The sequence below is a fragment of the Lagopus leucura genome, unplaced genomic scaffold, assembly GCF_019238085.1.
Source record: "Lagopus leucura isolate 7727_CA_CO unplaced genomic scaffold, USGS_WTPT01 Super-Scaffold_73, whole genome shotgun sequence".
In the NCBI taxonomy this organism is placed as follows: Eukaryota; Metazoa; Chordata; class Aves; order Galliformes; family Phasianidae; genus Lagopus; species Lagopus leucura.
The window spans coordinates 81,204,743-81,220,223 of NW_024962252.1; the positions used below are offsets into that span (position 1 = coordinate 81,204,743).

The following is a 15,481-nucleotide window of genomic DNA, read 5'->3' on the forward strand; positions in this document are numbered from 1 at the left end:
AAGAAGAGTTGAAGCAATCTGCACACAAGATAATTACCTTTTCTATTCACCTATGTGGAACAGGAGGACAAGCCAATGACTTCATGCAATGCTTCTGCATGATATTATGTACTTTTTTTCCCTTCTCTTTTAATTTTTCCAGACAGTAAGCATCTAACGCCACACGGCTGCCTATTTCTTTAAAATACACCACTAGGCTGTGATAAAGGTAACTCAACGGGAGTTCTAGTAAAGAATGACTTAAGTGCTTGAGTACAAGAGGCTATAAAAACACTCTGTGCGTTTATACTTGCACACAATGTGTGGTATCAGCTGTGAAACTCACCCAATATAGCAACAACCTCGTCATCCTGGATTACTTCCAAAGACCCCGAAACCACAAAGCAAAGGCTGTCGACGCTCTCACCAGCATGGTAGATCAGGTCTCCCGGGGCACAGTGCACTGTCTGAAATTCCATTGCAAGTGCTCGAAGGCACCCATCGCTTGCCAGCCTAAAGGCTGGGTGCTCTTTGAAAACTTTGCGGTTCAGATGAACACAAATGTCTGCTCTCATATCCTTAGGGCATATCTGCAAAACCTGAAAAGGAAATCAGGGAATCAGTTCCTCTGCATGGCTTGAACACGACACACGACTATCCATTCCTCTTTTATCCCTTAAAACACGGGCTTAAATAATTGCCTTCCTCCCCCTCCTAAGATTTCTAACCTCAGTTCGTACGCTTACTTCTATATTATATGTAGACATAAGCCACAGTACTCACTCTACTTTATAATACCTGAAGGAAAACATTTTCATCTTAGCAACATGCTCTGCTGGATATCAAATTACCTAAATTTTATTAGAAGTTTCATTACCTCAATATTGAGACTTGAAAGTATTTAAAAGTCACCCCCTCAGTAGCAGTAACAGATTTTTTGTTAGAATAGAAGGGATTTTGACAGTATGTGTTGGGCTATTTGATCTTCCAAATGCAACATTCCTCATGGCTATTAATGATGTGTCCTCCAGAGTACATAAATCGATGTCTAGCACTGCAGTATCAGTCAGGACTATTTCTGAACCTTTTTAATGTACTACAGGCAGCTGAGTGGAAAGAATGCAGAATTACTACTCCATGTACAGATTAAGAGTTCCTGGTGAATCTCTGGAAACACATAACATGAATGAGGATGACAAAATCCTCAAAAGATAAAGATCGTGAGGATATATTTCAAGCATATTCTTTGAGAAAAACATTCTGAGTATATGAGTCTGCCTTTCTTCTTGTTAATACCTATCTCCTCCAATTAAGGAGCACTCTGGGTGAGCTTCAGTGTTAATCCTACACCTTCTTCTACATGAAACCCTCCCGGAAAGCATAGACGTAACACAGAAAACATGATGGCTATATGCTTTCCCCCCTCCTTGTGGCTCTATGCAAAAACTCCTAGCAAAGAGCTAAGCTCTGAACTCTCTGCGAGGAAATGGCACCAGGATACTCCAAGGGCAAATGGCTCTACTGTTGCTAAAATTACCTTTGGCCCTCCTCCAAGCAGACTTTCTATTACAGGTATCACTTCGGAAAGAGATACATTTCCATAATGCTTAGTTATAGGACACTCATGGATGACTTTTCTCACCTGTCCCACTGTAAGCAGCCCCCAAACCTGTCAGTTCTCAGACTTCCAGACCCACCAGAATGAGTTTGGGCAGAAAGATCAGCATCTAACATGGAACAGAGGCAACAGCCATAGCTGCCTCTGCAATTATCTCATTTCCTCTGACCATAAAAACATTCTGTATTTTCAGATGCTTGCTGAAATTTGGCACACACATACACTCCACTGTTATTTGAACATCACATACACAAAAGGTTGCTGTAATAGAAATAGCAACGAGAAAACCTGAATATACAAGAGAATATTTAAAGCGAGGCTCTTATCCAAAAACCTCTTGGTTTCCCATTAAAAGGAAGTTAGCTAATTTTCCATTCTCCATTTAAGATGTCTCCGTACTTCATAAAAATAAATAGGGATTAAACATATTTGAAAGCTACAGATGAACAGCGGAAGATTTTCATTTATATGGGAGGTATAAAATAGATCATCACAGCTTAATTTTAGATCTCAGCAGCTTTGTTAAATTTTGTTATAATAGCATTTTTCTAGACTTCTAGACTTTGGTTTTTAGCTGATTATTCACTCCCTAGCATGCCTGTAATTAACACTGAATTGACAAATATGTGGCCTACAAAACAGTGAGAAGGTTAGTTCTGTTTTAAAATTATCTTTAACTATCTGCTTCATATGTAGAAAACTGTGCTGCATTAAACAGCAGCACAACTATCACTTTTCCATTTCAGGAGCAAAACATGTTTTATTCATTGCATGACACGATAGAAGTCATACAGAGGCATCAAAATCAACGAAGCTAGATTTTATGGATTGGTGAGCCATTATTCAGTCTTAGATCGTGTTAGCTTTGCAATGCAGATGAAAGTTGATTTCTTGGTTTTACATGTCATCATCAGTGGCAGCTCAGCTATGAGCACACCAGTTATTGAGATCAACACCATATTACGCTCTTTGATGCTCTGATCATTGCAGAGTTTTTTTTCTGTTTATTAAGATAAATGTCAAAGGCTACAGTGAGTTGTGCTAGGTTTGGTTATCCAGCTGTCTCCTAAGGCTTTCTTAAAGCGTTTCCCTTTTTATCAGAGGAAAATGGACTTTGAAGATAAGCTAAAAATCACATAGCAATTTTTTCTCGCTGCTACATTAAAACAATGACTGGAGTTTGTATTAGGGGGTGAAAGAAAGCACCAGCATTCTTTATGCTATCTATCTTCCCTAAATATGTCTGCCTCAGTACTAAAACATCCTTTCCTTCTTAAAGCTAATTACTGTGGGGAGTTCTCCCAGAATCATAGTCTGAGATCTACATAGTAGATATGCTGAAGACCACTGAGGAAAGCAAACAAACCTCTGTAACCACCGGCCTCCAGACAGCAGAGTGGAGGCCACATCTGTCCATGACATTAATTTAACACCAAGATAGAAACAAGTTTGTTTGCTCTAATTCCAGCATCTACAGTCCTCAATGCAAGACTAAGCAGCCAACCAGAAGGCTGGTGACTGGAACTCTCGTATGATTTCCTGAATGAACCATCCCACAAACCACAAAGCAGAAGTAAAACAGCATCAATCTCCATAAAAGTTTGCAACTAATATGAGAGCAGAAAGTAGTTTGCACAAGAGAAGGGCCATTTGTCATGCTAAAACACACAATGGAATTTTCACTTGTAAATTCAATTAATGAGCATGATAGTGTTCACCTCATGCAAAGCAGCTCTTAAACAACACATTATTATTATTAATGAAATCTGGTTGTCATCACTGTATCTCCAGTATTATATTTAAATTCTGCCAAGGCAAAACAAATTACACTTTGCAGGCTCACATACCTGCAAACACCTCAACAGAAAAAAATGCATAAAAATCTCATTTGAAGACATTCTGACGTTGTATTGGAATTTTAAAGTTATTTTCTTTACTTACTGAAATGCAAGCTCTTTCATTGTTTTTTTCTAATACTTTATGCTCCATAGCCAGCAATACACACAGACTTCTACCACTAACGTAAGCCAGTATGACAGAATAGCTGAAATGCTGCATTTAAGAGCTTAAAATAAAAGGCAACTGCTACTTGATACTATTTAAAGAACGTTGTCTTTACTATGGAAGTACCTCCTGTTTATTCCAATGCAATACTTTCAGGATGTGAATTGTTTCCCTGCAGTTTAATTTACTCACCTTTTCAGTATCTATTCCTCTGGACATTGACCAGGTGGAAACAATGTAATCCATCACACGTTCACTCAGTCCTTTAGGGACCTGATAGAGCTTTAGAAAGTCTCGGACACTGTTCAGCATTTCATGATATCTGTTCGTATTAGCATACATTTGCTGAAATATGGTTGTCACATTACCAAAAATGGTTGCATACAGAAGGGCTGTAAAAAGAGAAGAAAAAAAAAAGAAAAAAAAAACAGTAAGTATAATAAAATGTTGTGGTTTTTGACCTGTGTTCCACTGTACTGTAAGAAAAGAAAAGCCAAGTCCATCAAAATGCATGCTATCCTGGTGTTTTGTTAGGAAGACCTGATGAGCACAAGCATTTCATAGGTCAGGCTTAGCACTGCAAAACAAGGACCACCACCATTTCTTCAGTGATGGCGAGTCCTGCAGCACAGATCTCCCAAACCACAACTATTGTCTATCAAACAATTCAGCAGCATCAAAACCCTTATGGAACTGCAATAGAAGATACAAAAAATTTAAGACAAATAGCTCGACAGCAAATACTTTAAAATTTCATCTCTGGTTTATAGTGCCTGTGTTGAAATGCCATCAGTGACGGATTTCCAAGCTCTAAGTGCATTACCACAGTAGTAAGCCGAGTCATCATTACCCACCTCAGTGTGACAACAACAATGTATCAAAGCAGAAGATGGAATATGTAATAAACAGCTACCATGGGTCAGTGATTTATAGATGTAACTTTAATAATACATAAAAACTTGCATTATGTTTTATATTCTTCAGGCAGAACAGCAAGGCCTGAGGCAAGAGCTAATGCCCTCAACTGTAGCTGGCCACATTCCTCTTCTGATTGCATCAGGCACAGTTACAAAGCCAGCTGGTGGATCAGCAAGTCGTTAATAAAAAGCATGTGATAGAACAAAAAAGCAATAGATCCAGTAGTATTCCAAGCAAATGAAATTACACGGGATTTGAGTAAATCTGCCTTCTAAAGCCCAAGACAGGACAGCGGGTTGGTGGCAATCTTGGTGGTCATGGCTTATAGAGGCTCTTTAAGCAAAGCCAGCACTGGATAAAAGAGAAGGACAGGAGGCCTCGCAGAGAGCTTTCCTACGTCAGGAATCTGGTGGTGACCAGTTGGTGAGAGGCTGAGTGCAGAAGGAGAGGAGCAGTTAGATAGCAAATAACCACCGGTAAGCGCTCTGGCTTGCTGAGTACTTTCTCCCCTTTATCGTTTCCTGTCCCGTCAAGCAGGCACTAAATTGTCAGTATCAAAATGTTCCACTCCAAAAAAAAAAAAAAAAGTAAATAACAGAAAAGTCATATTTCTAAAAGAAATCTTTTTGCTTTATCTAAATCCCAATTTTTGCTGTTACTTCCTCCCACGCCCTTTTTATACAAACACATATATTCATTCCTTTGAGAGCACAGCTATTTATTCAGGTCAGCACGGTATTCAGATATCCTTAAGCCAACTAAGATGCTTTAGGATTTTATGGCAAACAAAAAAACCTTTAATAATGTGTAAGAGAAGCTTACAGGACAGTCTCTTCCCTGATAACTGAGAGATGCAATTTAAATTTAGACTAGCTCAAGGCTTTTAAACAGCTGTTCCTCCACAGAATTCTTTCCTGACATTGCATGATTTCTTCGATTTCCACATGTTCTTGCAGAGACCAGCTCTCCTCTTTTCCAACTATCCCCCGTACAGATGAGCAGGAGCTTAGGCCTGGGGGCACTGACCTGGCTTAGACAGCCCATCTACCTACCTCGTTACACTCTCAATCTATTAGATTGATCAGGAAGCACAAGAAAGCATTAACTGTATCCACTGAGCAAACTCTGAATCAAATATGAATGAGGCTCCACATTGCTTCAGGAATGCCAGACAGGTTAACAACTGCATGGGAATTCCAAGCTTTAGCCTATCATAGCTGTTTTCATAGACACAGATAAAGGATTTTTGCTATCAGAAATGACACCAATAAAATCAACTGTTAAAAGCAGAATAAGGGAGGCAGCTCAGCTTTACGTCAGACAATTCCAGCACTACTCTTTCAGGACCAATTGCATCAGTCTACCTTCATCTGTCCGACCTGCTGGGCAGGTGCCACATAACTTACACTGCTTGAAACAAATACATAAAATTGTATTCAGGATATCTGGCTCTTATTTAAGTATTTAAATATCCAAAGATTTCAATGATTGCACTAATACTTTAAGGATGGTACTTGATACAACACTCATTTTTTTCTATGATTTTACTTATTTCCTAAAGGATTAATACCAAGAAATCTTGGTCTTAGTGCTTTTAGTACTTTGAACTCCTGTTCAAAGTAAAGCTTTGTTACAAGGCACCAAACCTCACTTCTATGTGTGTAGTTTTTGTACTGAAGATAACAAATGCCTTACATGACGCTATATGTTAGGGTAACAAGTGCAGTATAACCAAGCTAAGAAAACATAGAGCATTACCTAAAATAGGAAGCCAACATCTAACCACCATGCTGCTGAATGGGCAATATCCATCCATATTTGAAACTCAAACTGCTATTCAACTCGAACACAGTTGGTCACTCAAACTACTACTGATGCTACTTTAGGAAATAATTGATATTCTCTAAGTCAATAGCTATGAATTTATAGATTTGATTACGTTTGACCTAAAATGATCTGAACAGCCTGGAAAGATTAAAAAGGCAGTTCTATGCCAGCCCAATTCAGTTGGTTAGCACTGCAATATTAAACCTTGTCCAAGAGAACCGGTATGCAATCGTTCTAAAGAATGCACTTTGAGAAGATGCTAGGCCTATATCAAGGCATGGAATTGGATTCCGTATGGAATCTTTCCATACAGAAGGCTACTTAAACCAAACCTCAAAAATAAGTACACTTAGAAACTCAAATCTAAGCTTCCCTACATAAGCCCATCAAAAGAGATTCAAGCCTCCAAAAAAAAAAAAAAAAAAACACATAAGGTTGCACCACATTGCTTTAGGTCTCTAGGTTTCCACAGTGGGATCCCTTTTGCATCCACATATGTCCTGAAAACTGAATTCAAAAGAGTTGCAGAAAATCTTAGAAAATCTCAGAAAATTTTAGAAAATTAGAAAATCTTAATGCCTGGTCCTGCACTTCAGTTAGATTACCTTTCTTCTAACACCTCACTCTTTTGGCAGACTGCTGAGCTGTTTCTGCAGAAGAGCAAGGGAGACCGTTTAAAGCGTTCACTGAATCCCACATGAGATCTTTCCTTTGAATCTCAAATGAAGCCTCACCAAACAGATGGTAAGCAGGGCTTATCACTTACTGCATTTCAAGTGCTTTCTTTCATCAAACAATAATAAGATGCCAATTTCCTTTGACACATAAATACAAAAATGTGCAAACTCAATTTTTAAAAAAGTAGAGAGATCAATATAGTGATACAGATAGGATCCCCACAAAAAAACACCCAAAAACTCTGCAGTCCCACTGCCTGAACATTGCAGCAGGGCGGGTCACCCACAAACATCATTCCTCCAGCAGCCAATACAATGCTGAAAAGTGAGGACAAATAAGGCACAGGGTCACAAGCAAATTCTTACCTGTGGATTTTGGGGCAACAATATTTGTGGGCATAAAAGTGTCTTTCATGCTCTGGCAAATGGCGAGACCTACAGATTCAGTATCTTGGGATGTATAGTTCTGTACCAACAAAGGTAAAATGGTCCCCATCTATCCCATTATTGTCCATTTACATTAAGGCTAAAGAAAAGAAATTTGATTCTTCATTTCAATTATTATGAGGTGAGCAATCCTAGAGCAATTTCCACTGCAAATTGCAGCTACTAGGCTCCAGTATGACAAATTATATTAGCAAGAAAAATTATTCCTGCCTACATTAATTTTTTATTAAAAAAAAAAAAAAATCTCCAAACTCACAATCCATAATTTATCATTAGCTAACCACTTTATAACTATTAAAGACACATTAAAGTCAAGGATTTTTGCAGCCTAAAATTGGATAGGTACATTAGCATATTAAACATTGACCTCTTCTGCATAGGAATAGTTAGCTATGTCCCTTTTCCTTTTTTCAAAGGAATAATGAAATAAATCTATTGCAGTTCACTGCTGCCTCAGAAAGACCTGAGAATCAAACACTACCAGAAGAAGAAAGTTGGGGAATTTAGGACTGAGCAGAATCTTAAGATCTTTGTTCTCACAACAGACTGAATCCTGTGACATGAGCCCACCGCCCTGTAACACTGACAGTGCAAGTCATACAGTTTCATGTCCAACATCCAAAGGTCCCTGGAGCCATTGGCCAGAGTTCGTAGTGCTGCCTTGCAAACTCTGTAAAAACTATCAATTCCTTAATCATCTCAGGCACAAGGGACAAAAGGAAGAAAGAGAAAGAACATGGGAAGGAGAAGGGAATGTCCTTGAGAGGCATGGATTTGATTCAATGAGGCCACAGGCACATCCCATGTGGTGAGGTCACAAGTGTGGCCTCAAGATCTTTCTTGAATACATCAGCTGGAAGGAGGCTCTGTGGCAGGTTTTGAGGAACAGTGTCTAGGAACAAGTCTGTAATGACCATACCTAAACACTGAGCAAGGAGAGCACCTCTTGTGCAGAACAAGCAACAGCCTGTTCTAACTCTGCCTACAAAGCTGCACCACATCAAGCAGAGTGCAAACACCTCCACGAATGTCAAGATCTCTCAGAAAGGAAAGAGGTTTTCTGTCAAGGCATAAATATACTTCTCTGACAAGAGAAAGAAAAACATTGTCCCCAGCAACGTGGCTACCCATTTACAATGCAGTCTGTCTCACCCCATTTAAACTAGTGTTTAAATAACGTCAAAGATAAAAGAATAGTAATTTCAATAGCCAATTACTCACATAAGTGAATCATGAAGGTCAGACACAGGTTGGAAAGGCCACCAAATAACGTGCTACTTTTTATGATGTAACAAATAAGAATAGAGAAATAAATACAAGTCACTGTAGGTCTCAGCACAGATAAAAGATCTGGGATCTGATTTTAGAATTATAAGAGGAAGAGTTTCTATCTGTTAGAATGAGAGGCTTGAAATTACCCCAATTAGAGAAGTGCCGCATGCGGTTCCTGAGATGAATCATCAGACTGATGACTTGTTCAAAATGCACTCATCCAAAGACCCTGCATACAAAATATGTTTGCAAGAACTATACAGCAACAAGTGAGAACCAGCACCACCCAGTGAACTTCCTCTTACATCCTGCTCTAACGTGCACAGCTCTTTCTAAAACTAACTACCTTCATCTGCACCTTCTAGAAAGCTGATCCAGAAAGTCTGCCTCCATTTAATTTTTTTTTTTTTTAAGTTAAACTAAAAGTAAACATTCTTAAGGAGTACCCTGTGATAACCTAAATACAATTCACAAAGCAAGCAGCTTTTTGATACAGATGAGTTAAATGTATAATTAATTATACTTTCTTTCACTAGTAGGTTCCTAGTGTACGAGTTCATACATGAGCTGAGAGAAAGTGCAGCTTTGGAAACTTGTGCTTGATCACTTCTCACTGAAGATGAAACATAACAGTAAATTAACCACAACAAAATGCATGCCTCAAAGGCATTTTTCAGATAACACATTGTGAGGTCACACAAAATTAACATTGATCAGATAAAAAGAAAAGCAGAAATTAACAACATTAAGGATTATAACATAATTATATGAGAAAAACACATTGTTTTAAAATGTGCAACTAGAACAATGTAAGAGCTTATAATTGCTTGAGATTAGGGGTCTTGATTAATGGTAATTATCACTACTTAAGAGTAGTGAGTATGCAGTTAAAACAAAAACACTGAACTGTTAATTACAGTCAGCAAGCAAATACCAAACTGAACAGGTATCTTCTAAAGGCGTCATTTACTGTAGTAACTTAATCAAATTATTACTTGTAGCCTTGCAACTTCCAGTCGAAGCAGCTAAAATACAATTTACTTACCTAGTAGCTATATAAACTTCTAGAGTGTTTGGGAGTTTAAGTAGGTTGCATCATTTTCTATCAAGAAAGATGCAGAGCTGGTTAACTTGTTTCTTCTTAGGAAGCTATGCATATTAAAACCATTATTCTTATTTGTAATCTTTTATCTACTTCTTTTGTTAAATAAATGAACAGATATTCCATTTCATTCAGCCAGTGGGAAAAAAAAAGTAAAAAACAGTTATCTAAGAGGTCAGTTAAGATCATGCAGTTTATGAACTTCCTCAATATGCAGCATTTTCGACAAGGTATAGAACAAATTACAATTGTTACTATCTTAGCACGCACTTCAATTCCTGAATTTCACAACCTGAGAAAGAGATATTATTTGAAGTGAAAGTAAATCCCCAGTAGAACTCTCCCCCATGCTGTTCAAAAGCTGTTAGTACTTGCACTTCCCACGGTTCTCTACTCTTCTAGACAGAAATGAAGCCCCGCTCCACATCTCTCCTCCTTCAATACACCAGCTTTCAAATTGAACCTCAGCTTAGGAATTACACAAGCAAAAGCAAGGCAGCAGTGATGGCAAAGATGAAAGAATGAGCACGCTGCTATCAACTCAGTAAGCCCAAAAAGAAACTCAACAATAAAAAACAAAGCAGCAAGTCTGAAAAGGCCTCATAGGATATAAGCATCAAGATAAGTCACAGAACCACTTGACTTCTATCATGAAAGGATGAAAGGATGAGTGGCCACAGGCAAATTATATTACACTCTTAACAAAATTCTACTGCAAATCTTCTCATGCTCATTGTCACATTTGCTGAAATCACACTGCTCATAACAGATGGAACACAGAATACTGGGCTCCAACAATAGTGGAAACATTTCCCCCCTCCAGTAAGACAGGCCACTAGAAATGGCTAAACAGTAGAGCATTAGGGATACAGTTTTTTCGCAAAAACAAATAAGCAAAAAAAAAAAAAAACCAAAACAACTGCAACAGAATGAGAATCAGAGATACAAACAAGGAACCAGCTGCTCTATCAGCAACTAGCAAGACTAAAGAAGTAGAGATATCTATGCACCTTAAAATAGGCTATCCACAGTGTGCAAGGGCATGAAGGGAAGAGATACGAGCAGCTGTGGAGCAAGCACCATGAACAAGTCCCACTGTTTCATTCTTCACCCACCTTTCTAACAATATGAAATACAAGCAGATTACTACTGTAGCACCAGAGACCCACAGGCAGGCATACAACTTCTTACCTCAGAGACTTGAGACCAATTTTTGCCAGTTTAGGGCTTAACATGGAAGAAAAGAAGTGTTGGTAAAACACCAAGTCACTGAAGAACTCCAACATCCCTAAGGATGCTTCAGAAGTGAAGTTTCTTGATTTTTATTTGATCTGGCAGTACCTCACAGCTGGTAGCTGCAATCACAGGTGTTTCAGCTCAGAAGAATTTCACAAGCCCAAGCATTGCGGGCAGCACGAATCTGTAAATAGTTTTGCTTTTGCCTTCAGCTGGGAAAACACAGACCCAAACCAATCAGAGCAGCGATAAGAGCCAAAAGTGAATAGAAGCCAAGAAAACAATCTTCAGCATCAGCCATGAGATCTCTCCAACAGCTCCTCACATCTCACAAAGAAGGGCCAACTCTAGTTTGCACTCTGTGAAAGGCTCCATTTTGGATTCTGGATCCCACTTATGAAGACAAAAAGCCCTCAGCAATCTGTACAAAAGAAGGGTGGATATTACCTCCAAGGCCAAGGCCCAAACTTGTAGCTGTGTACAGCAGCACTTGACCAAATGGACACAGTCCCATGAATTAATGCTGCAAAGCCTGGATTTTGTCAAATTGAGAAGCATCCAAATAAGTGAAATTACAAGAATCCTGATTCTCCTGATTGGTCATTTGTTTCAACAGCTACAGTTCAGTGTTGCATGTAGAACAAAAGGTGCTAACAGTCATCCAGAGAGGAATCTACCAGCCTCAGACTCCACTGCAGCCAATACGCCTGTAAAAAAGTGGATTACTGAAGTAACTAGATGAACTGCAAGCTGGAACTAGTCTGAGTCTGCATGTGCTCCTGGTTGCAGAATCAAGGACAAAGAATCCAGTTCTATGCCACTGTTGTGCTATAAAGGAAATCCAACATAAGAAGATGAGAGATACTGAATAGCCTCCAGTCACACCAGGGAAGGTTCAGATTGGATATTACAAAAAATTTCTTCTCAGAAAGAGCAGCAAGGCAGTGGCACAGGCTGCCCAGGGAGGTGGTGGAGTCACCGTCCCTGGAGGTGTTCAAGATCACGGAGATGTGGCACTGAGGAACTTTAACTGTTCAATGGACTGTTGGCCAAGATCACCTGGGATGCTGTCTTTAAAAACAAAGATGTTGAGGAGAGCAGGCTACTCTTTAAGGATGCCTTCCTGAGAGCACAAGAACTCTCTGTCCCTCTGAATAAGAAAGCGGGCAGAGGAGGTAGGAAGGCAGCATGGCTTGGTAAGGACCTGCTGGGAGTGCTGAGGGAGAAGAAAGGAGCATACAAGCTCTGGAAACAAGGGCATATCACCTGGGAAGAATACAAGGATACCGTCCGGACTTGCAGACGTGGGATCAGAAAAGCCACACAGGCGGAACTGAAATTGGCAAGGGACGCGAAAAACAATAGGAAGACTTTCTACAGGTACATTGGCCAGAAGAGACAGGTCAAAGCGAGTGTACCTCCTCTGGTAAATTTAAAAGGAGAACTTGCTTCAATGGACAAAGAGAAGGCTGAGGTACTGAATGTGTTCTTTGCCTCAGTCTTCAATGGTGGTCAGGATTCCAGTACTTCTCATGTCCTTCAGCCCTGCATCCCTAAACATGCAGGTGGGAACCAGGGTGATAAATCCCCCCCCGCTGTGAGGACGGAGCAGTTCCGAGATCGCCACATGAGACTGAAAGTGTACAAGTCTATGGGGCCGGATGGTGTGCATCCCAGAGTTCTGAAGGAGCTGGCTGAGGTGGTTGCCAAGCTGCTTTCCATCATATTTGAAGAGTCATAGCTGTCAGGTGAGGTCCCGGATGACTGGAGAAAGGGTCACATCACTCCCATTTACAAGAAAGGGAGCAAGGAGGAGGACAAGGAACTACAGGCCGGTGAGTCCCACCTCTGTGCCTGGGAAGATCATGGAACAGATCCTCCTGGATGACATGCTTGATCACATGAGGAATGAGCATGCGATCTGAGACAGCCAGCATGGCTTCACCAGAGGAAGGTCATGCTTGACCACTTTGGTGGCCTTCTATGAATGAGTGACGGCATTGGTGGACAAGGGAAAGGCAACTGATGTCATTTACCTGCACTTGAGCAAGGCCTTTCACATGGTCCCCCATCACATCCTTATCTCCAAATTAGAGGGATGTGGATTTGATGGGTGGATCACTCGATGGATAAGAAACTGGTTGAAAGGCCGCAGACAGAGGGTGGTTATCAATGGCTCTATGGCATCCCCAGGGGTCTGTCTTGGAACCAGTGCTCTTTAACATCTTTATCACCGACATAGATGATGGAATCGAGTGCACACTCAGCAAGTTTGCTGACAACATCAAGCTGAGTGGTGCGGTTGACATGGTAGAAGGAAGGGATGCCATTCAGAGGGACCTCAACAGGCTGGAAAGGTGGGACCAGGTAAACCTGATGACGTTCAACATGGCAAAGTAAAGAGTTTTTCACCTGGACCAGAGGAATCCCAGGCATCCATACAAGACTGCAAGGAGTGGTCCTTGAGAGCAGCCCTGCGGAGAAGGAGCTGGGGGTCTTGATAGATGAAAAAATTAACATGGAGACAGCAATGTGCGCTTGCAGCCTGGAAGGCAAATGGTATCCTGTGCTTCATCAAAAGAGGGATGACCAGCAGGGACAGGGAAGCGATAGTCCCCCTCTACTCTGCTCTTGTGAAGCCCCATCTGGAGTATTGCATCCAGATCTGATGCACTCCCAGTACAAGAAAGACAGGGAACTGTTGGAGTGGGTCCACAGGAGGGCCACTAGAACGATCAGGGGACTGGAGCACCTCCCCTATGAGGACAGGCTGAGGGAGCTGGGCTTGTTCAGCATGGAGAAAAGAAGGCTGCGGGGTGACCTCACTGCAGCCTTTCAATACCTAAACGGAGCCTACAAACAGGAGGGAAATCAACTCTTTGAAAGGGTAGATAGCAGCAGGACAAGGGGAAATGGTTTTAAGTTGAGGGAGGGGAGATTTAGGTTAGATGTAGCGGGAAATTCTTTACAGAGAGAGTGGTGAGGTGCTGGAACATGCTGCCCAGAGAGGTTGTGGATGCCCTGTCTCTGGCTCCAGTGTTCAAGGCCAGATTGGATGGGGCCCTGAGCAGCCTGGTCTAGTATCGAATGTGGAGACTGGTGGCCCTGCATGTGGCACGGGGGTTGGAGATTCATGATCCTTGAGATCCCTTCCAACCAGGCCATTCTGCGATTCTGTGAGGGATGTGGTCAATGGGCTTGGGGGCGATGGGTTGATGGCTGGACTAAGACTACTTATGTCCAGGAAAGCAGGGCTGTGGGTTCTTATTCTATAAATTAAAAGCATTTGCACATCAAAGAGTTCATCTAGATCTTCTCACTGAAATTATCCAAACGTATGAATACTTCTGCAAGGCCCTGCACTTTTACTGACTGGTTAGGCATAGTGAGCTTAACATCACTTTACATACAAAGCTGCATCACAAAACAGATATGAAGATGTATGTTCTGCCTCAAATTACAGGTAAGTTCTTAAACCTGCAGAATAACTATGACTAAATGCAAACACAGTAATGCCTAGCATTAACTGAAATTAGGGCCTTAACCTCCAACACCAGAAAGACTTTCAAGGGTCATTACAGTTTAATCAGTGAGTCCACTGACAGCTTCTTGCTGAATCAAATTTATTTTAGCCAAAATTCAAAATATGGGATGGCAAGAGGAATGAGCAAGAGGATAAGCAAGCAGAAATGTCAGCAAGATTATTCAAAAGTTTCAGTAAGACTAGAGAAAAAGAAAGATCATTCCACAAAAACTGCACTTTCCAGTTACCTCTTCAAGTTTTATCCCCCATAACACAGGTTCATCTCCGACAAGGAAAGAGAACAGCCAGGAAATGTACCGATTTTCACAACTAGTTGAAGGGCGAAAAACAACCCAACAACTACACTTCCTATAAAGAACACGATATTTATCAGAACATATTTAGGGGGTCATGAAGGGCTTTAAATGGGAAGCACCATCTTGATGATGCTTTAAGTTTTAAGCATATGTTCTCTGGCGAATGCTAAGCCTTGCTCTAGACCACACAATTTGATTATCAAAATGGAACAATGTACAGACAGATTACAGCTGCAAAAACGACCCCTATTCTAAATATATCAGGCCAGATTCACCACTGGGCCACTGTTATCAACATGGGATGACTTTAGCTCAGTGTATTCACTACCAGGTTTCATCATGAGGAGAATTATTAAAACAGTAAAATCAGATTAAATCCTCAGCAATTTGCAAGAAAGGACACCATTTCACTGTTTTGTAGAATTTTATGGACAATAAAATTTAAATTGTCTAGAAAATTGAAATGGATTTCCATTTCATTTCCCAGCACTAATGAACAGATCACCATTTAAATGAAGACTGGGACATTTAAAGGCATCATTTTTCTTCCACAATTTATAC

General features: G+C 40.5%; 1 protein-coding gene across 1 annotated transcript in view; it reads right to left on the reverse strand.

Moving 5' to 3' along the window:
- The window catches only part of KCNH1 (potassium voltage-gated channel subfamily H member 1), a 179,978-nt gene that overhangs the window by 91,499 nt on the left and 72,998 nt on the right, over positions 1 to 15,481 (reverse strand). Inside the window, exons 8-9 of the mRNA XM_042894006.1 lie at positions 3,794 to 3,993; positions 326 to 578 (exon numbers count right to left, since the gene is read on the reverse strand). Coding sequence (XP_042749940.1) covers positions 326 to 578; positions 3,794 to 3,993 — 453 coding nt within the window. The remainder of the gene's footprint in view (positions 1 to 325; positions 579 to 3,793; positions 3,994 to 15,481) is intronic.